Below are 21,253 nucleotides of genomic sequence, written 5' to 3' on the forward strand. Positions count from 1 at the left end.
TATGAACCCACAAGGATTCAACAGGGACCCCAAGGTTCCATAGCTGCCTCTAAGTTTACAGCCATGAGCCTTGAGGACGCATTCCAACCATGCCCAAGCCATACCAGTAATCAAGCATCAAGTGTGGTTTTGAGGTCATAAAGCCACACTCTTAAGCTTGTCCTGCATCTAAATATTAGAACCATTACCAGAAAGAAGCTTTTGATCGTATCTCATGTAGCAACAGTAAGAACTTAGTCGTAGACAGGCTTGTCCAGAAACAAGGCTCGCTCCTCTCTGGAAGCTTTAAATAGATGTATCTAATACATCATGAAAATGGATGTATCTTATCCAGAGGGGAAAACCACTCATAGAAAAACATCTGTCCCTTTGTCCTCCTCTTCCACAGTATAGTCAGGATTAGGCTGGAAACAGCACTCATGGTTGAGAGTTTTCTATTTCCCATACCTTCACCTCTTTACGGTCCTTCAGCACACCAGTCTGCCGTCACTCCTAAAGGCATTCTTTTCAGACCGTCAAGACTACAGCTTCTTGTGGAAGTCACCACAAGGCACCAGTGATTCCTTGAAATTACTTGAAACTATAAAACAAAACAAAAACAAAAACAAAACTCTTGCTTCCCTGCAACCAGCAACACTACACATCCTATCATGTTTGTCTCTGATAAAAATCCCCTTGACTACAGAGTGCCTGAGCTCTAATCAGTGTGGCTAAGAATTTGCTCCTGGAGCCAAATTCAAATATGCTCAGAGAGTGTGCCTTTTTATATCATGACTGCTTTCGTTACATTTAAACAGTAATGTGTATGAAAAGCGACTAATTTGCCTCCTGGAATGAAGTGCTGCTCTTCAGGATGGTTTGGGGATGGATAACTTCCATTTTTGGTGAGCTGTTTAGCAGCGTCATCGTGTAACCTGACCATGGTTTTATCTAATTTTGGCCTGTGTTTTTTTCTTCTGTTTAGGCATAATGACATCAAGAGAAACACGAAGAAAACCTATGGCAGAAAGCACGATGCTGAGTCAGAATCAAAGGAACTCTTCTTATAGATCACTTTTTATAAGTCTTACGCATGCCCTCTGGCCACCACCGGGAGCTCCTGGAGACAGTGGCAATAAGACCACAGAAACAACACCTCACCAACAGAGCAGAATATCTGGATGCCTTAAATTTATATCTGGGATTTATCATAAGATACATTTTGGACCATATCTGTATATAGAACTTTGTTTTTTAAGATGCTATTTGAAAACATGATTGGGCAATGTGTGCGTTGAAACATTTGCTGTTTGGCTGATTCAGCCTTCTCCACACACACACCCCAGGCTCTGACACCGCTGGTGTTCTGTCAATTGCATGAGGATTTGCTAGTGTTGATTGATATTTCCTTCCTCCATAACAAGGGCAGCTTTGGCTCAACTCAGTGAGTCTAGGTCACTGGTATTATTTTCTGTCAAGAGTGTGTGTTTTTTTTCTGTCATTTCTACTTTTTTAATAAAAAAAATAATAAAACATTGTTAATAGCCACGTATGAGTACGGGGCATCGACTTCCTAGTAAATCTGTGATGTTCTGATTTTTAAAAGGCTCTGCAAGTATTTTGACTGCTGATACTCGATATCAAGGACAAACTGGCCTGTTTATCTTGTTTCCTGGGATGGAGGGGTCAAATAAAATATTCTATGCTTCATTAAGCACAGAAAGATCAGACAAGTTTGTGGAGCAAGCCGTCCCTCTGCCTTCTCAAAACACAGTGCTGACATGGGAAAACACATAACAACTGAAGATTTAGTCCTTTCTTGGGTCACTTTTTTCTGCCTCCAGCACATCATGAGGCTTGTCTAATTCCTGTGGGAGACAGTGTGGAGCCTAAGTTTATAACAGCCTTATTGTTGACATAGACCTCTTAATCCCTGTAAGCAATGACTTACAGGAAGGTTCATCTTATCGTGGAAAAACACATTTGTGTTGAAACTACAAGAGTTTTATTTTCAAAGCGTTGGCATGGTCTGTGAGCTCAGAAACTACCATAGTGGTGTCTTCATAATGTCCGTGTCATCTAATATGGGCTACAGTGTCCTGGTGCACAGAGCAGGCCCAATGTCTGAATCTGATGGTTAGGCTTGCAAATGTGGGCCAACTTGATTTAATGAAATAACAATGACAAATAGGAGTTAATAGTTGAGTGTCTTTTGTGCACTAGCCACATGTGGCAATATCATTGTTCCTGTTTTATATTAGAAAGGCAACCTTAAAAAGAAAGAGAAAGAGAAAGAGAAAGAAGGAAGGAAGGAAGGAAGGAAGGAAGGAAGGAAGGAAGGAAGGAAGGAAGGAAGGAAGGAAGGGAAAGAAAGAAAGATAATTGAGAACACATAAGTTCTGTGTTCAAAGTTTACACCACTAGTTGATAGCAGATGAAACATTGGTTAAAAAAAAAACTTGTTCATTATCCTTGCTACACTATAAAGAGAAATCATGCCATGCAACAGGGCTCATATGAGTGGTTTATTGGAAGAGAAAAAAAAAGGGGCAGAAAAGGGAACAAGGAAGGGGTAGAGGGGTTTCAGAGACTAATCCATGGGGACAAGAGTGGCAGAAGAGAAAGACAGAGAAAGAGAGACAGAAAGATGGGAGGTGGGTAAGGCCCACCTTTTATAAGGAAACACAGCGAATATACACAGAAGGTGTTCTTAGTGGCTGCAGCTGAGGTTGTATCCTGTCCTGACCCTAAGGGCAGACCAGTACAGATGCCTGAGTACTAACATTCTGTTGGTGTACAAAAGAGTTCCAAAATGGAGTATAACAAAGGTATATTTATCTGGGAATAAACTCACATAAAGAGTAGAAATCTGCAGTCCTCTTCATATGCTGGTAACTGGAACCAAATCCAGCATCCAAGAGGCCCATACATGCTTTTTGCCTGCATTTATAGTACATGAGACCATGCCCAAAGTGGGCTAATATCATAAAGGCTACTGGCTGAAGGAGTTCCCACAGCACCTCCCCCTTTCGTCTAAATAAGAGAGTTCTAAGCCTAATACAAAACTATATATAATAAGAGCAAATATCAACTGCAAAATTTAGAATTACAACCAACATGAACAACATCAAGCAAGAAACATATGTTAAATGTTTCAATAGTTATCCTATCCTAAGGAGTCTAAGCCTTATATTAAAAATTGCTTGGGCTAAGTCATGAGAGGAAAGTAACTATGAACCAATGTTGCAATTTATTTAAAAATGTGGCAAAGAGGAGTCTCACCACGCAACAGGGCTCACATGGGAGGTTTACTGGAAAAGGAGAGAAGGGGCAGAAAACATTTCAGAGAAGGGGGCAGAGGGGGTCAGAGACTGGACCCTGGGGACAAGAATGGTGGAAGAGAGAGAAAGAAAAAGAGAAAAAAAGGAGAGGGAGAAAGAGACAAAGATGGAAGCTAAGCAAACCCCGCCTTTTAAAAGGGTTTGGAGCAAATGTGCACAGGAGGTGCTTTAGTGGCTGCAGTTGAGAATGCATCCTTCCAAGACCCCAAGGACAGTCAGTACAGTTGCCTGAATACTAACATTTGCCATGCTAGCCTTCAATCTTTGCTATGCTGTCTTCCTGAGACAGAGCCATGGACAGTCTTTTGGTCTTGGACAAGCAATGCTGCCTTCTTGGGAATTCAGGAAAATGGTAAGAATGACCTACACACATAGCTCAAAAGAAGGTTCTGGTCAGGCAGTGGTGGTGTATGCCTTTAATCCCAGCACTTGAGAGGCAGAGGCAGGTGAATCTGTGTGAGTCAGAGGCCAGACTAGTCTGCAGAGCAAATTCTAGGATAGCCAAGGCTACAAAGAAAACCCTATCTCGAAAAAAAATGAAAGAAAGAAAGAAAGAAAGGAAGGAAAGAAGGAAGGAAGGAAAGAAGGAAAAAAGGAAGGAAAAAAGGAAGGAAGGAAAGAAGAAAGGTTCCTTCTAGTCTACAATGCAACATGCCTATAAGTTTCAGTGAGTTCAAAGTGGCGCAAATAGCTGCTCCTGCACAGCCTGGTGTCATTTCTCATGGTGCCTTGAATTCAAACAAGATGCCCTGTGTCTGGTTTGGGGACGTCCCCACTTTTGCTCTATTTGCCTGCTTTGTACTATTGCTTGTAATTCTAGCAGAGAACACTAGACAAGAGCTTATAAAATATACCTTCCTGTTTCCTGCCTGATGCTAAGGAGGCCACCACGGAAGCCACATAATGAGGCAGCACGTGGTTCTTGGCCCAAAATGTGGCCTGCAAGAATGGATATCCAGAAAGTGTTCCCTCTGTTCCCAAGAGTCCCAGTTTTCTTCTGAAACTGATTTGAAAGGTGAAAGGTGAAAGGTCCAACCATCCTGCAGGTTTATAAAACAATACAAAGAAAATAATTGAACATAGAAGATGGGGCTGGAGAGATGTCTCAACAGTTAAGAATACTGACTGCTCTTACAAGAAGGAGGGTTCAGTTCCCAGCAGCCACACAGTGGCTTATAACCATCTATAACTCCAGTCCACGAGATCTATGTCCTCTTCTGACCTTGTGTGTAGGCACAAGGCATACACATGGTGCGCAGACATACATGCAGGCGAAACAGCAAAGAAAATGTCAAGAGTTTGAATGAACTTCAACCCAGAAAACTCTGTGATCCAGCTGTGCAGAGGAACATTTAAACCTCAGGATAGTGCGTGAATATGGCAGAGCAAAAAGGGGAGTAACTCAGGAAGGTTGAGAAGATTCCTACAAGCTGGGCTGAAATCCACACATTCTCTGGTTAATGACATTGCTGGTCACTGAAAATGCTGGTCCTTGTCGTACATGGACATGTCTTTACTGCCCAAATTCCCAAGAAAATGCATAAACTAGAGAGGCTTGAAATTAGTGGAGACTTTTTTTTTTTTACCACAAAGTTTCATGCAACATATACAAAATGAATGTGGAAACTTACTTTTCTCTAGGAATTGAGACACATGTGCAAGTTAAAGAAAGAGAGTAGGAGCAAGACTCTGAGGCTCCTACCCCAGCTTCCCCTTCCCATCGGGCTAGTAAAACGAGCGAAGCTCTATCAACATGCCTAATGGCATGCAGCAGAGAAGGAAACTTGGCTCCACAGTAAAAAAGCAGTCACAGCATCTGTCAACATCTTGTAAAGGTTGGCTTCTTTTATGTCTCCAAAGGGACCTGTATTGCCAGAGTTCAACACATCAAATTAAGAATGTTTCTCAGAAACAATCAGAGGACACTAAACTCTCACCGCACTCAACAGATTGAATTCCTGTTGCTTATTTGTGTTAAACAGTGTCAAGACCCCACTCCTAATGAGAACATTCTAGGTGTTTACCATGGGTTTGGTAGTGGGGAATAAGACTCATGAGACTATCTTCAAATAAGATGGTGTGTGTGTGTGTCAATGACGATGGAACTCAAGCAAGTGCCTGGCAAGTGTTCTACCACTGAGCCACACCTCCACCCTAATTGAAGAATTTTCACTCCTTGCTCAGCCTAGATATAGTGGGGAGGGCCTTGGTCCTGCCTCAAAGCAATGTGCTAGACTTTCTGGACTCCCCATGGGAAGCCTACCCTCACTGAGGAGTGGATGGGGGGGATGGGGGAGGGGGAAGAAGTAAGAAGAGGGAGTGAGAACTGGTTTGGCATGTAAAATGAGAAAAGATAGTTGTTGTTTTTTTTAAATAAATTTAAATAAATAAACAGAAGGGGAAAAAAATTTTCCCCCTCAAAGTACAAAGACAAGCCAGGCATGCAGATACATGCCTCTAATCCTATCATTCCAAAGTCAGAAGCTGGACAATCAGAAATTTAAGGCCACATAGATGCCATTTCAAAAAGTGAGAACCATAACAACATGGTGATATGCAAATTACATAACAGAAATTATGCAAATGTGCTTAAATCCCTCAGAACCTCAGAACCTCTTTGATACAAAATGGGCTAAATGCTTATTCTTTAATGCCTTCCTGTGAGTTTGTGTTGTCCTGATAAGGCTAAGTGAGTACAAGGAATTCATCACAGCAGGGAGTACTGTTTCCTGATCCTGTCTACTGCTCATGACGCTCATCGGCAGATGGGTCAGGTTTGCTTTTATAACTTTCCCCGTTAACCACTGCATAGTTTCTTAAGACTTCTCACGGAATTGATTCCTGTCTTTTTATTGAAACAGTAAATCTAATAATCTTAACAAGATTTCTGCATCACCTTAGAGATGCTGGTCAACAGACGCTGGCAATCTCTTTCCATAGCACAAATCGCCCTTTCCTTCTCGTTTTGTTCTGGCTCTTTCTCGTCCTCCTTTTCTCTCGTTCTCCAAATTCTTTTCCCTTCTTCACTCCCTCTCAACTCTCTTTAAGGTCATCTCCCAATGCTTCACTCATCCCTGCCCTCTGTCTACAAGACCTTGAAACCCCTTACCTTATTCTTGTTGCAGGAGTAAAACACCCCTATGAAGAGAACGTAAGGAAGAATGCATTTATTTTAGCTCACCTTGAAGTGAAGCAGGGCGTTCGACGCAGTAGGAACTTGAAGAAATTGGTTGTATCATATTCACAGTCAGAAAGCAAACAGCAGTGAATGTTAGTGTTCCAGTAACTTCATGTATTCAATACAGATTGCAGCCGAGGGAAATGTCACCCACAGTGGAAAATGGCCCCATATTAACTAACCAAATTGAGATAGTCTCTCACAGGTGAGCCCGGAAGATAATATCCCAGGTGATTCTTTATTCCACCTATATTTCATTCTATATTCCATCAAGTTAACAAATATAGTTAATCACAATGACCTAACCTTGCCAACCTGACACACAAACACATCATTTTAAACCACAATCTTACACTCCTTGTGCCCAAAGTGTCATGGCCATCTCAAAACACAAAATATAATCAAACTTCAAAAGCTCCAATGGTATATAGCAATTTTAAAAGTATCAAGGTCCAAAGCCCATGTCTCATCTGAGATTAAAGGCAACTGCTAAAAATTGAGAGCTCCTAACAAAAATTAAAGACAAATTATATGATTTCAACATATAATGACAGAGTAACTGTTCCTACTTGAAATATCGTGACATAACAAAGAATGATTAGACTAAAGCAAGACCAAAATCCAGTAGGGAAATCATTAAACCCCACAGCTCCATGTCTGGCATCTGGGCCTCCTAATGTAATCTTTGGACTCCAATGGAACTTAGCAGCTCAATTCCTCCTTCCACCTTTGTCCTTCCACCACTGCCTGTACCCATTTCACCTTTCTTTTGGGCCAACCTGTGTATGTGGCTTTCCTCAGTAGATGTCCCGTGTTCCTAGTAGCTCTAATACTCTGATGTCATCATTATAACTTATGCTTTACTTTCACAGCTTACCAACATGGCCTATCAGACCTCTTTACAGGGGATCTGACCAAATTACACATGCCTAGCCTCGGCTGCTTTCTGAAACTCCTTAACGTCCTCAATCTTGCCCCTTCTATATCTGTAAAACCAATATCGTAGAGATGTCACTACCAAGTTCACTTGCTACTCAAAATGGAGCCTGACTCCCTTGAACCACAACTCCATCAGCTTCTGTATGCTGACCCTAGACATTGTCAGCATCCAGTTGACAACCAAGATTAACCAACACACTCACTATAACTGAAGGAGTCAGCAAAGGACTCCTAGGAAGCAGAAATGTCCAGGTTTGTAGTGAAAATTAAGATGCTCCATTCTTGTCAAAAATGTCAGATGAGTAAACACTACATGATAATAAATTCAGCCCAGTGACTGGGCCAATGCTATGAAGTAGGCATTCAAAGAAAAGAGTCCCAGAAGTTAACATCAGAAGCTGAGATCACGAAAGTTAGTTTAGACTTCCAGATACTCTTGAAACAGGCAGCTCAGTTTGGCCAATGATAGAGGGGAGTGAAGTTCATAGCAAGGGGTCTTGGGAAATTTTGTTGAGGAAGCACCTTACCTGCCCCTCATATTTTGCTCCTTATGTGTAATTCTTCTTCCTCCCTAGGCTCAGCACTTCCTCTTTAGCTATGAGAACAAATGTTTAATGAAAAGAAAGAAAGCGAGAAAGGGAGGGAGGAAGGAAGAGATGGAGGAAAAAAGGAAGGAATGCGGCTGGAGAAGTGGCTCAGCAGTTAAGAGCACTGGCTGTTCTTCTTGAGTTCAATTCCCAGAAATTGCATGTTGGCTGGCAACCATCTATAGTGGGATCTGATACTCTTTTCTGTCATGCAGGCATATATGCAAATAGCACTCAAATACAAAAGTATAAATCATTTAAAAAGAAAGAAAGAGAGAGAGAGAGAAAGGGAGGGAGGGAGGGTAGACAGGAGACAGTCAGTTACTTGACTAGCTGCCCAAGCTCTGAATAGTACCCTATGTGATTTGTTGCATAAGTTCTATTAAGTAAATATTGGTATCTGGACTCTAGTGAGACCAATCAAATAAACCCTGATTGGTGTATTCAGTTAACAGAACAGAATGCATCAGATCACTAGACTCAAGCAACATTTCTTTTTTTTTTATTTACTCCTAGGTCATGGAAACATTACTTGTGCTTCAGAATTGAAGTCAGTTTTGATAGCTCATCTAAAAAATAATGTGAGTAAAATCTCATACTGTAATACTGTGAAACAAGGTTATATTCCCCAGCTGCCAGAAGGCAGTACTGCTGGCCCAGAGCCCTTCGGTGTCCTGCTTTAGCTAAGGGTCGCTCTTGGCTGAGGAGGCTCTCCTTGACCAAAAGCAACTACCTCCTTAGAAACCCCTGACCGCTCGGTGTGTAAGTACACACAGACCCAGTCCCTCACCCAGCTCTAGACAACTCCCAAAAGTCATCTCAGCTCAAGAGCAAATTGTGGGTTTGGCCCATTTTCCCAGCCAATTCCTTCTTCCTACACCTCTGAGGGTCATAATCTTAAGAGACGTCCAAACCAAACTTCCTGCAACCAATCTTGAGATCACATCTTCTTATCAAGATATACAATCTGTGATAGCATGTCAACGTGTCCTGGACTTACACAAAATAAACTTGTTTAACTCTAGTTGACGCTTAATCCAAATTGTATATTAACAATATACTTTCAGAACGTTTCACTTCCCTCAAAGTAGGTTTTTTTCCCTTAAAACTTGTTATAATCAGTTCTAATATGTGGGATTTAGACCATTCTACCATCATGAAGATTTGGGGCCAAAATATGCAGGTTACGGCATAACTGTCCAGATAATTTTTTTAAAAGAAATTCAATGAAAGTTACATTCTATATGACTATAATTTCATTTGTTTGCTAATGATGCCAAATTGATACTTAATATAGTAGCCTGTGGTCATGATTATGGAAACACACCATTCCTAGCATCCTTCCATAGGCTATGATCCCAGATGCAATCCATCAACTTCATGTCATTGCTGATGGTTGAATTATACCCTGGGTCTCCAAAAACCATATCACCTCTACACTACGGCATTTATCAAAAATCAATATAAGAAATGGCAACGTAGAAAAATGTTTCCATATATATTTTTATAAAACTTATTGAAACCATCATATGTTTTAAAAAGCCAATAACTCCATAAGGGGCCATAAAGTAAATTCCTCTTAGAGTTAGTACCAGGGGGGAAATCTACCTCCATAGAAAAACTGGCCTGGTGCTTTTTATTAGCTAATAAGAACCTTATATGACTTGCTTTCCTTTTCCTCTTGCCTGCCAGAAAAGGGTCAAAAGTGAAGTTTGCACTCAATCTAAGAAGCAATCCTTATCCAAGATTTTCCTAGAATACCCATCTCACCAATACCGTCATCCTCCTTTGTTCTTAATTTCTCATCCTATCTTGATGATTGAAATGATCTGTGAATCCTACTGTGTCTCCAAACTTTCTAAAATATGCTGAATGGCGTAAATATAAATGTCCCCACCATACCTTACCTACCTAAGCCTGCTTCTTTCATTTCTGATGCTGAAACTCGCATTTTGTTCAAGTCCATGCTCATTCAAAGTGTAAGACAGTTGCTGCCTTCCATTTACTTGTTGTTTATCAAGGATGAGAGAAATCACTTAAAAGTATGTATAAAGAATGAATCAGGAAACAATATGGTGGGGATGGGAGGGTCAGTGTTGAAAAGAGGGAGAAATCACCTTGGATTTGGTTGAGACCGGCTCATGATTTTTTTGTTTGGTTTTGGTTTTTGCTTTTTCCAAGACAGGGTTTCTCTGTATAGCCCTGACTGTCCTGGAACTCACTTTGTAGCACAGGCTGGCCTCAAATTCAGAGGCCTCTGCCTCCCAAGTACTGGAATGAAAACTGGGCCCCTCTACACCTGACTCCAGGCACATGATATTTAAGGTTCACATTTAACAGAGGCAGACAAGACAAGTCGATAGAGATCCATGAGATTCCCGTGGCCTCCACATGCTTGCTGTGCTCAAGGGGGAATACAGATGCACACACGGTACTAACTGTGCACAACAAGACACCACTCCCAGTAGCTTGTCACAACTCACATAAGCGTTAAAACTTTCAATCAGCCTTTCTTGATCAATCTGTGTTTTCCCACCCACAGACAGGTAGCAAATACTCAGAAGAGAGTTTCCAGTGCTATTTAGTTTGTCTCCTAGCTGTGACACAAATATAGGGACAGAGTCCTGAATCCTGAGCATTTTTACTGTGACTTGTGCATAGGGCATACTTCCTCTGGTGGCTTTGAATGCAGTGTGCTTTAGGAAAGACCCTACTAGGAGGAAAACGTTCATTTCTCTCTTTACTCCCAAGATCACTCTTCAGTGGCTGAGTTAGGTCTTCACACCTGGGATCTCTTCTAAAGGACAGTAGGGGGCCTGGGATTCTGCCCACCCTGTGGAAACTCTCCCTAGCTCTGCTGCATGCTGAGGATCTTCCTCCCCAGAGGTCCTTCTTCCTCTCTTATGTTGCCGAGTGTTCTCTGCCTACCCTACTGCCTTATGTCTCTCTGGAAATCTCTTAGGCATCTCTTACTTTCTGGCTGCTTCTCAGATGCCCTGAGCTGATGACCCTGGCTCCTGTGCTCTATTTGTCCTCTCACACCTGTTCTCAGGACCAGCAGCCTCCCATCCAGGTAAGCGTCTGGCTTAGGCTTCATTCTTCTCTTGGCTTTCTCTCGTCCCCCTGCTAAGTGGGCAGGAGACCTCAGGACTGGTGATTATGGTTTGCAAGATGGAGCAGGAAGGGGCACAGGCCTCATAGCAAAAGTTAATTCAGTGCAACTACATGTGAACCCTATAACTTATACAGAAAGACTTTATTTCCTTCCCCAGCTTGAGTTATGCTCTATTCCTTAATGCCCCATAAACTGCAAGATTAAGGGCCAGATCTTAACTTAGCAGGAGAGTAACAGACTTAGTTGAGGTGGGAGAGGTGGCATATGGCGGCAGAAACTCACCTTACACCATGGGCAAAATACATGACCTGAGTTCAAAGAGTCAATTCTCAATAAGAAGCAGAGGAAAATTGCCTCTTCAGTTAGCCGCTTTATTCAAAAACTTTGCTATCTGTGTGAAAAAAGAATGGAATTCTTCCATTCTGTCCCCTCAGGTTTTTCCTTCCCATCATCAGTCCCTATATTTATGTTAACTTAATGCATAGAACTCACAAGCAAATTACTGACTGATCATCTCCCATTGCTTCTAACATTTACTATTACCATTTGTCTTTGTTGGAAGGAATGATCATACTTAAATTGTTAATAAAATGGTTACAAGCAAGGTTGGAAGGATGGCCCTGCAGTTAAGAGAAATCACTGCTCTTGCAGAGGATCCAAGTTGGGTTCCCGGCACCCACACCAGAGAGCTCACCGTCACTTATAAGCCCCTCCAGAAAATCCAAAGCTCTCTCCTGGCCTCCAGGGACAACTGCGTTCACATGTACATTCCTATGCATGCCTGCCCATAATTAAGAAGAAATTTAAATCCTTTTAAAAATTGTGACAGGCAACGAATAGCAGGTACAGAAGCTGAACGTTAAGGTGGGTGTCAGAAAGTTTCGCCCTTATCCTGCTGATGGCAGCTGTCTTTACCAGCCGGCCCATGCACAGGATTTTCTTTCTTCTGTCATACACAGAATTTCTATTGCTGTAAAGGGAACCCACGTATCTGAGTCCCAGATTCATCGGTGCAAGGTGCTGTGCTTGTCCGGGTCTGCACACTCCTCTAGGACAAGAATACCATGGTGCTGCATCCCCAACAATGGCCAGAACGTGGAAAATGCTCCCGCTGAGAGCCATCCTCCCCCAAGCTTCAGTGGGATCAGAAGAAGACAGGAAATCCATTGTTCTGCTGTGTGTGTCATGACAGCCTTCCAGGTGAAGGCCTGGCCACCGTTCTTCCCCAGACTTAAAACTTGCCACCAGCAGGAAAGATCATGACTATTTGCTGGAATTTATTTTGGCCTAATGAACATTTAAAAATAGTTACTTTATTTGATATCGTCCAGCCTCCTTCCAGAGCCAGTTAAAAGGCCAAGCTTCCTCCCCCAGACTCCCTTTGTTTTCCAGACATACCACAGCCCTAAGGAGCATATGCCCTGCACCATACAAAAATGTTCAGTAACGAGATTCCTTGATTGGCTACCCAATTAAGTAAATCTGGCCCGGAGGAAACTAAGTTACAATAACATTGAGGTCTGTCTCCAAGCCCACAAAAGAAAAGAAACTTAGAAATAAAAAACAAACAGGGCTGAAAATTCTGTTGTGCAATGAGAACTGCAGAATGGCTGTCTGTCAGAGGATGGTTCAAAAACATTAACACTTTCCCAGACTCCTATGCGGCCCCCACAGTCCCTACGTGTTGCAGGCTGGGTGGATGACTGGCTTTGAAGCCAGCCCTCTTCAACACCATTAGCAGTGTGAGCAGCACTTGCTCTCAGACCTTGTTGCGAGGCCAAGGCCGCCATCTCTTCTGCTTTTTAGTAATAAACACATGGGAAAGTGTGGGCTCCTGGGCCGAGGCTTGGGGATCAGCAACTTCCCAACACCCTTCTGCGGTTAGGACTCATACGTGGTTCCAGGGAGAAGAACTTAGCTAACTAAACCTCCAAACAATGAGATGTCTCTCTTCACTATCTTCCCTCCATCCTTCGCCTCTCCTCTCTCTTCCCTCCCCTCCCCCCTCTCGCACATTAACTCTTTTCAGTTATTGTAGCCACGAAGGCCAAGCAGATCGTTCTCCACGCCTCATCATTTCCACGGGCCTGCGTTCCCGGAAACGTTCCTCTTTAGACTGCCTCGCTTGGCTATGCAAGTCTTCAATCCAGCACAAATGTAGAATGGTTCAGGGGGAGTCAATTCTAGAAGCCGAAAATAGTAAAAGAAGGATTGAATAACTCTATACGTGTAAGAATTGGCACTTTGTCTTTTAGCCATAAAAAGAACTAAAATACATTTCCCTCATAAAGCCATGTTTTATTGATATATATGTGGTCCGGTGATGTGAAAACCACTTTAAAGCTAATAAATGGCTCATATTCGCTTTGACCCATGAAATAGGTAATCATGAAGGACAAGCTTCTTAGGGTTATACATCTCTCTTTTGGTGTATTTATAATAATCCAGTGTTTAACGGCATTTCTTGGAGGCAGTCAGTTGTTAATGAGGAATTCATATCAATTATTAGTGTTGTCCACCACTCTAGACAGATATTGTCGAATGATTTTTACATTGCACATCTAAAATCTAGTTTAGGCTTCCACGTCCTCCCTCTCTCCCCCACGAAGATCTATCTTGTGGGATTTACCTGGTTTCTTTCCATGTTAGGGCTTGATATCTAATATGGCTTGTTAACAGAGCTCACTATATTTTCTGGGCAAAAGTGTTTATGAGAAAAACTTTAGATTTATACAAGGGTTGGGACATGTGACTCATATAAACTGTAATAAGAGTATTGTTGCTGAAACCTGGGTTTGCTTTGAAGCCTCGTCATCCTGTTCTTGGGAAACCATTAAGCGAAATGCCCCGAAGGGTAGGAGAAATTGCATCGAGCAATAAAATGCCAACAAACTACAGGATTTGAAGATCGTACACTTTCATCTAAACATGCCCTTCTCGCCTTTCACTTGGCAGGAGTTTGCTTTTTGAAAAGCAATAAACTCTAACACTCTGGTTGACCTGGGATGTGTTTAAGAAATCAAATCCTCGAGCCAGAAGCGGGAGGACCTTTCACAAGGATGGACTCCCCACCTTAGAAAAACCACAGGATGAGAAATGTAAACAAAACGAGGCCAGAATTGTGTGTCTCAATTGTCCAGATCTTGGGTTTCTGCGATGAGGGTACACACTAAAACCCTAGGACAGGAGAAACAGCTTTCAGTCTGTTTAAACAGGTGTCCAGTAAGTACATATAATCTTGGTGCACAACCAAGATGGACATGGTCAAGTTTCCCTGTCCACAGGCCTCTGGGGCCTTTGGAAATCTAGGGCAGACAGCATTCAGTCTCAGATCAAGTTTGTAGTCAAGTGGCTCTTCCCAGAGCCAACCGGGGTTCTGAAGTGACTCGTGCACTTTACTTAGGTTTCTTAGGAATAATAAAAGAGATCCAAACTAAAAGCCCATAGCAATATTTATCTAAACCATTTTCTTCTTCCACTTCTGGCCCCATTCACTGCCAGTGGGAGGAAGCCCTTCAATTCTCCCTTCCCGTGGCTGCTCTCAGCTCATGGTTCCCTGTTCTTTCCTCATTCGGAATCACTTTGTGATGTAGACTGACCCCATGTCCTTCCTAGCATAAAAGGGTCTCTTCCATTTACAGCACAGAAGCAGGAATTTGATCTGGTAATTAAAGGGTTCTTTTTTAGCTGGGGAGGGGAAGGAAGAGCCAGTACGCATCCTGTATTAACAGTTTGATCCCAATGTGTATGTTTAATGATACAGCACAAACTGTTAGCAAAAGTGGGGTTGGAGAGATGGCTCAGAGGTTAGGAGCATTTGTGGCATTTGCAGAGGACCCAGGCTCAGTTCCCAGCGCACACATGATGGCTCACAATCATCTGTAACTCTCGTTCTGAGAAATACGATGCTCTGTTCTGACCTCTGTGGGCACTAGGCATGGTGCACACACATCCATGCAAAATACTCATACATATAAAAGAAATATATCTAAAAAAACATTTTTTAAACTAGCGAAGATTAGGCTGGGAGGCAGAATAACGTTAGAGTGCTTGCCTAGCATACACTAAATTTACCATCAAAATTAAGACATGAGAAATACCTGGAGGCGTGTGCAGGATACTATTATAGTCTTAAGTCTTATATTAGAGGTTTGACTAGAGAAACTTGTGTTTATAAAAACAGACCAGGAGATCTCAAAACAGTCCAGTTCCCTTTCAGAACAATGAGTCTGGTAGGTTGCCTAGTGGAACCTACAATTTACAAGAGAGGGAAAGGAAAGAAGCCCTTTAAAAAAAGGCCATTCACAGCCCTGGGGTGTTATAATGCCTATCTGTGAAAACCATTGTCCCAAGGTTTGGGGTGACAAGCTAGGAGGTGCAGGTCTTAGCTGCACCTAATAAATTCTATTCTCCAAGTATTGTGAATTCAATGTCTGGAAGAGTAGGCGGCATTTCCACACAGAGGCACTGGGTGACTGACTCAGAACCATGGCCGAATGGCAAGAGTATGACTTACCGGAACTCAAGGGACCATCCCGTCTCTGTCACTGTTACCGGACAGAAAGGCCAACCCAAGGTTACTAGACTCTATCATAACAGCGTAAGAAAATAAAATGCCATGTACCATAACTTCCCAATTCTTCTCGCCCAAGGTTCAATATTTGTGCTACATCTGAAGGCCAGCTACCCATGCCTACCGGTTTATATGGTTCACGGGCCAGGGTATAGGATGGGTATAGGAGTAGTAAAAGCCTTCAAACAAGTATTTGGACTCACATCTGCTTCAGTATGAATATTCAATAGAATAAACTGCAAAAACCACCCCCCAACAAATAAAAATTATTTTAAGAAAATAAAATGGGAATTTTACCAAGTAATTTAATTTCGTTAGCCATGGAACATATATAAGCTCAGGCCAAAGTAAAAGTCAGGGTGAAATGGAAAAATACCCTGAGCGAAGACAACTTTAATCAATCACTGCTCTTACAGAACCCCTTCTCTCTCTTTCAGACACACACACACACACACACACACACATCTTCTTGACTATAGCAGATTAATAAATAGATCAGGATATGTATGACATGAATTTGTACCCAAAACATTGGAAATATCTAAGTTCTGCAGAGGCGGGAACTTGGTGTGGGTCCATTTTGTATGTCTATGCGTGTGGCGTGTAAAACTACTCACGCTAAAAGTAATACTGCTGGAAATTTCATTGCAAACAAGAAGGCAGCAAATCAGTTACCTTTCCATTTTCTTACATGTTTATGCTTTTGGGATTTTATCTTTGGATAAAAAATCAAAAATAAAGGAAACCAGAAAACAATTCAAAGTGAATGATACCATAAACACATACACCTGGACTGGTACAATACATTCCAGCAGTGCTGAGAGAGAGAAAAGGGGCTGCTATTTTATTGCCTCCACTAGAAAAGAAGAAACCCTAACACTTTAGAAGCTTCTCTACGAGAATGGTATTCTTCAGAGGGGATTTAACCCCAAAGAGTAGAATCAATGGCTTTGCTCAGGCTGGCAGGGGGACTAGCAACCTGGAACTGCTTGGGCTATGCACACACCCCTCTTTTAATAATGCACTTGGCATCCTGAGACCTTATCTGCATACACTGTGCACACTTACGTGACTCTGAACAATTCATTCAGTAACCCAGGACCCTCACCTGCACTGAGCTACATTACAGTCTACCCCAACAATGGAACGAGTTTGTCTGCACCTGATAACAATCAAACTTGGGCAGTTGCCACTTACACACGTTCCCCATATAACTGGGAAAGAGGACAAATCCTACCTAGGCAGATTTTTAGGTCCCTGCCCGATAATGCGCAATGTCTTTGAAGTGAAGATTTAAGGAGAAACCCCTGATGTGGAATATTAGTTAAAGATGTGTTACATTTGTTTATGCTGTGGAGCATTTGTTTAATGATGCAAAGATGTGTTGCACTCTTTTATGTTACATTTGTTTAACTCTGTGAAGCTGTGTTACTTTGCCTGCCTAAAACACCTGGTTGGTCTAATAAGGAGCCGAATGGCCAATAGGTAGCTAGGTGAGGGATAGGCAAGGCTGGCAGGCAGACAGTAAATACAAAAAGAAAAATAGAAGAGGGAGGAGTGGAAGAAGAGGAGATGCCAGGGGCAGCCATCCAATCATCCAGCCTTCCAGCCATCCAACCACCCAGCTACACAGAAAGGCAAGGAGTAAGAAGTAAAGAAAGGTACATAGAAAAATAAAAACACAGAGTCAAACGATAGATAGGATAATTTAAGAAAGACTGGCTAGAAAAAAAGCCAAGTTAAGGCTGGGCATTCATAAGAAAGAGTAAGACGCCGTGTATTTATTTGGAAGCTGGGTGGTGGGCCCACAAAAGACCAAAGAGCTAAGAGTTAAAAAAAAAAAAAAACCAACTACAAGCCCCTATTTACCATCTCTCTTAGTTTGCTTTATATTGCTGCTATAAACCACCATAACCAAAATCAACTTGGGGAACACAGAGTTTATTTCAGCTTACAGTTTATAGTTCATCCTGAAAGCAGGTCGTGGCAGGAACCTGGAGTTAGGAACAGAAGCAGAGACTGTGGAGGAACACTTCCTTCTGCTTTGCTCCCCCTGACTTGTTCAGCCTGCTTTCTTATACAGCCCGGGACCACCTGCCCCAGAAGGGTATCACCCACAGTGGCCTGGGGTCTCCCACATCAATTGTTAATCAAGGAAATGCCCTATACACTTGTCCATATGGGTAATACAATGGAGGCATTTTCTCACTTACGTTTTCTCTTCACAGATAACTCCAACCTATGTCAAGTAGAAAAAAGTTAACCAAGACATCATCTCCTACGTATGCACGATTGGAAATGCATATGATTAAAATCAAAATGCATTATGGGAAGGGAAGTAGGAGAAAAGTTACATAGCTTAAAAGCCTGTGAGTAAAAATAGATTGCCACCCACACAACATCCCTTAGCAATCAAACTTTTTCCCTTGATCCCCATTAAAAAAAAATGCTACATACTGGGGTGGGGGGTGTAGATATAATCTGCCACCCCTAACCCTGAAGATATCCACAATAGAAAACCTCTTACAAAGGAGAAATTAGTGTTCTCCAATGGAGTCTCTCTGAGAATACAAACTGTTATAGCCACATGTTGGGGTAAAATCTGTCAGGGTCCAACCTCATCAACCTCATTCACACATTACAGGGTAGGGATATGTAGATTATAAAAATTAGTAGGAGGGACAGAGATACAAAAGAAACACAGAGGCATAGGATAGAACCAGGAGGTCAATCCAGTAAATACTGGATATGCCTGTGTTTATTTTCCATTATTTCCAATCCAAATAGGGAGGAAGAAGCCAATAGACTCCTTTAACATGACACAGACAGCAAACAGAGCAATTACCTGCTTTAATACTTGAAACATCAAGCAACTATATCCTGAGTTAAGCATTCTGTTGTTTAGGCAGGACACATTGCCACCACACCTTAGACCAAGCATCCTGTAGGTAGCTACTCCCTGGGTCAAACCTCCTGCCATAGCCTTGAAGGAGCAGTAATAGACTTGAATTTTCTGAACTTTGGTCAAGGTTGAGTAGATCCACCTCTGTGAGTCATCTCAGTTCCCAAAGCACCAAGTAACCACACCCTAGGTGAAGATATCTTGTTTGTAGGCACACCTTAAATCAGACCTCTTATCAATAACTTTAAAAGAGCAAGAGTAGGCTTAAGCTCTCCGACCTTCAGTCAAGGTGGAGCGGACCCCCTTCTGTGGACCCCACAATAAACCTCACTCAAGGGCAGGCTCTATGCCCAGCAGTAGAAAGAAGGCCAACACACACACAAAAAAAAAACTCAGTGGTGTTTGGGGAGCTTTTGTTTTGCTTTGTTTTGTATTTCATAATGCTTTATTTGGGCTCTATTTTTTAAACCTTACTGGCCTTTTGCTTATAGATTGTGGTTTCTAATTTTGTGTTCTTCTGAGTTTTCATTCTGCTGGTATGTGTTCCTTAAGCTTTTTCTTGTTGTTATGATATGTGTGTTTTTTGGTATTTGACTTTATTTTTTTTTCTTTTTCTCTGTTTTTCTGTTTCTTTTCTAAGGAAAGAAAAAAGAAAGAAGGCTTAGAGTTGGGTGTGTAGAGAGGTAGGGAGGAACTGAAGGGAGATGAGGGAGAGGAAACCATGATAAGAGTATATTGTATAAAAAACTGTTTTCAGTTTTAAAAAAGAAGGAATGATGAAAACTCTCTCTAATTATTAAAGCGCTTTGAGTACCCTCACTCATGTGGCCTGCTGTCATCTGGCACTCTTCACAGTATACCTGACCTGCTTTGATGCTTTGATTTGAATTTGATTTGCAAATTTTGCAAATCTATATGATGCTTTATTTCAATTCCTTGATAAAGAGTCAAAGAACATGAAAACATGGCCCAGGCTCTAACACCTGTAACAGAATAAAAATAAGAGATGAAGTCAATGAAAACTAAAGCAAACAGTAGGGAAAGTTACAATAACAAGCAAAGTCAGCTGTTGTAGATTTATAAAAGTAGTAAACCCTAGATTGAAGAAAGAAAAAAAAAACAGAGATCCAGGGATTAGCTCAGTTGATAGAGTGCTTGCCTCACATACATGAGACTCTGAGTTCAATGCCCAGCATTAAAAACCAAAACCAAAGTCAGGAAGGACCAAAAATATCAGTATCAAAGACAAAATAATCATTTCATTATGTGTTCTACAGTCACTTGAAAACAATAATGAAAATACAATGACCAATTCGGTGAAGACAACACCTGAAAAAAAAAAGGGACAAATCCTTTGAGAATTGAAAGTGACAAACAATAGCAAGAATTGACAGATGGGATTGCATGGAAATAAAAAAGTTTCCACCCGGCAAAGGAAGCAAGAGTCAAGTGACAGCCTATGGAGTGAGAGGAAACATTTGCCAGCTATACATCTTTCAGGGGATTATATCTAGAATATAAACAAAGAACTAAAACATTAAACATCAGTTACACAGGCCTTTTTCTGGTTTCCTGGCCTTGGCCCATATTTCTCCCACCTAGATATGCACATTTAACAGTTAGAGGCTAGAATCTGCATTTGAGCAAGAATGTATAGCTTCTATCTTTATTAGCCTGGATTATCTTGCTTAAAATAACATTTTTTCCCAGTTCTATGAATTTTCATACAAATAATTTCATTTTTCTTTACATCTGAAAAAAATGTATTGTGGGTATTTACCATTTATCGTTATTCATTTATCTGTTGGTGGATGTCTATGCGGATTCCATTCTCTTGCTGCTGCGAAAAGAGCAGCAGCATTTCTCCCTAGTCAGCATGACTATAATTAAAGAGATGTTGGCAAGAACAGGGCATGTTAGCCGAAGAGCATTGGTATGTTGCTGCTAGATTGCCAAAGGAATGGAAGTCAGCACACAACAGTGATACCTCCACATCGTCTTTACAGATGCCAAGAGATGGAATTAGCCTGTGTCTATCAACAGAGGGATGGATAGAGAAGATATAGACATAAATGCACACATGCTTGCTCACACAGCGGAGTTTTCAATCAGCCATGAAGGAGAACAAAACTGTGACATTTAGTTGTGTCATTTGCAGAAAAGTGGGGAAACTGGAGATCATCATACGAAGCAAAATAAACCAGACTCAGAAAGATAAATGCCACGTTTTCTCTCATTGACAAGATCTAGATTTAAATAGACGTGGTGGAGGAGGAGAAGGGGATTTTAGGGTAAGGGAGATGGGGAAGGAGAGCAAGAGGAGGATAAAGGTGGGTATGAGCGAAGTAAATGGTATTCACATTCCTAGGTAGTGTTTACTGTCAATTTAACATAGCCTAGGGTCACCTGGGAAGAGAAGCCTTAATTGAAAAGTTAGCTAGCCAGATTGGTCTGTGGGCATCTCTGGAGGCCTTGTTTTGATTGCTAATTGATGTAAGAAGGTCTAGCCTACTGTAGGTTTTTCGTACTCTCTTCCCCTCTGATTCACCCTTGGTTTTTCAAACCTATCCCTTCTTTTTTTTAAAATATTTATTTCTTTATTTATTATGTATACAATATTCTGTCTGTGTGTATGCCTC

The 21,253-nt window shown here is 41.6% G+C and overlaps 1 protein-coding gene across 2 annotated transcripts in view; it reads left to right on the plus strand.

The window, feature by feature from the left end:
• Nucleotides 1-1,555, plus strand: part of LOC119814737 (synuclein alpha interacting protein) — a 72,298-nt gene extending 70,743 nt beyond the window's left edge. For both annotated transcript variants that reach the window (XM_038330751.1, XM_038330750.1), the window contains one exon: nucleotides 965-1,555. In XM_038330751.1, coding sequence (XP_038186679.1) covers nucleotides 965-1,049 — 85 coding nt within the window. In that variant the 3' untranslated portion in view covers nucleotides 1,050-1,555. The remainder of the gene's footprint in view (nucleotides 1-964) is intronic.
• Nucleotides 1,556-21,253: the final 19,698 nt, after the last annotated feature.

Source organism: Arvicola amphibius, chromosome 5, assembly GCF_903992535.2.
Source record: "Arvicola amphibius chromosome 5, mArvAmp1.2, whole genome shotgun sequence".
NCBI lineage: Eukaryota > Metazoa > Chordata > Mammalia > Rodentia > Cricetidae > Arvicola > Arvicola amphibius.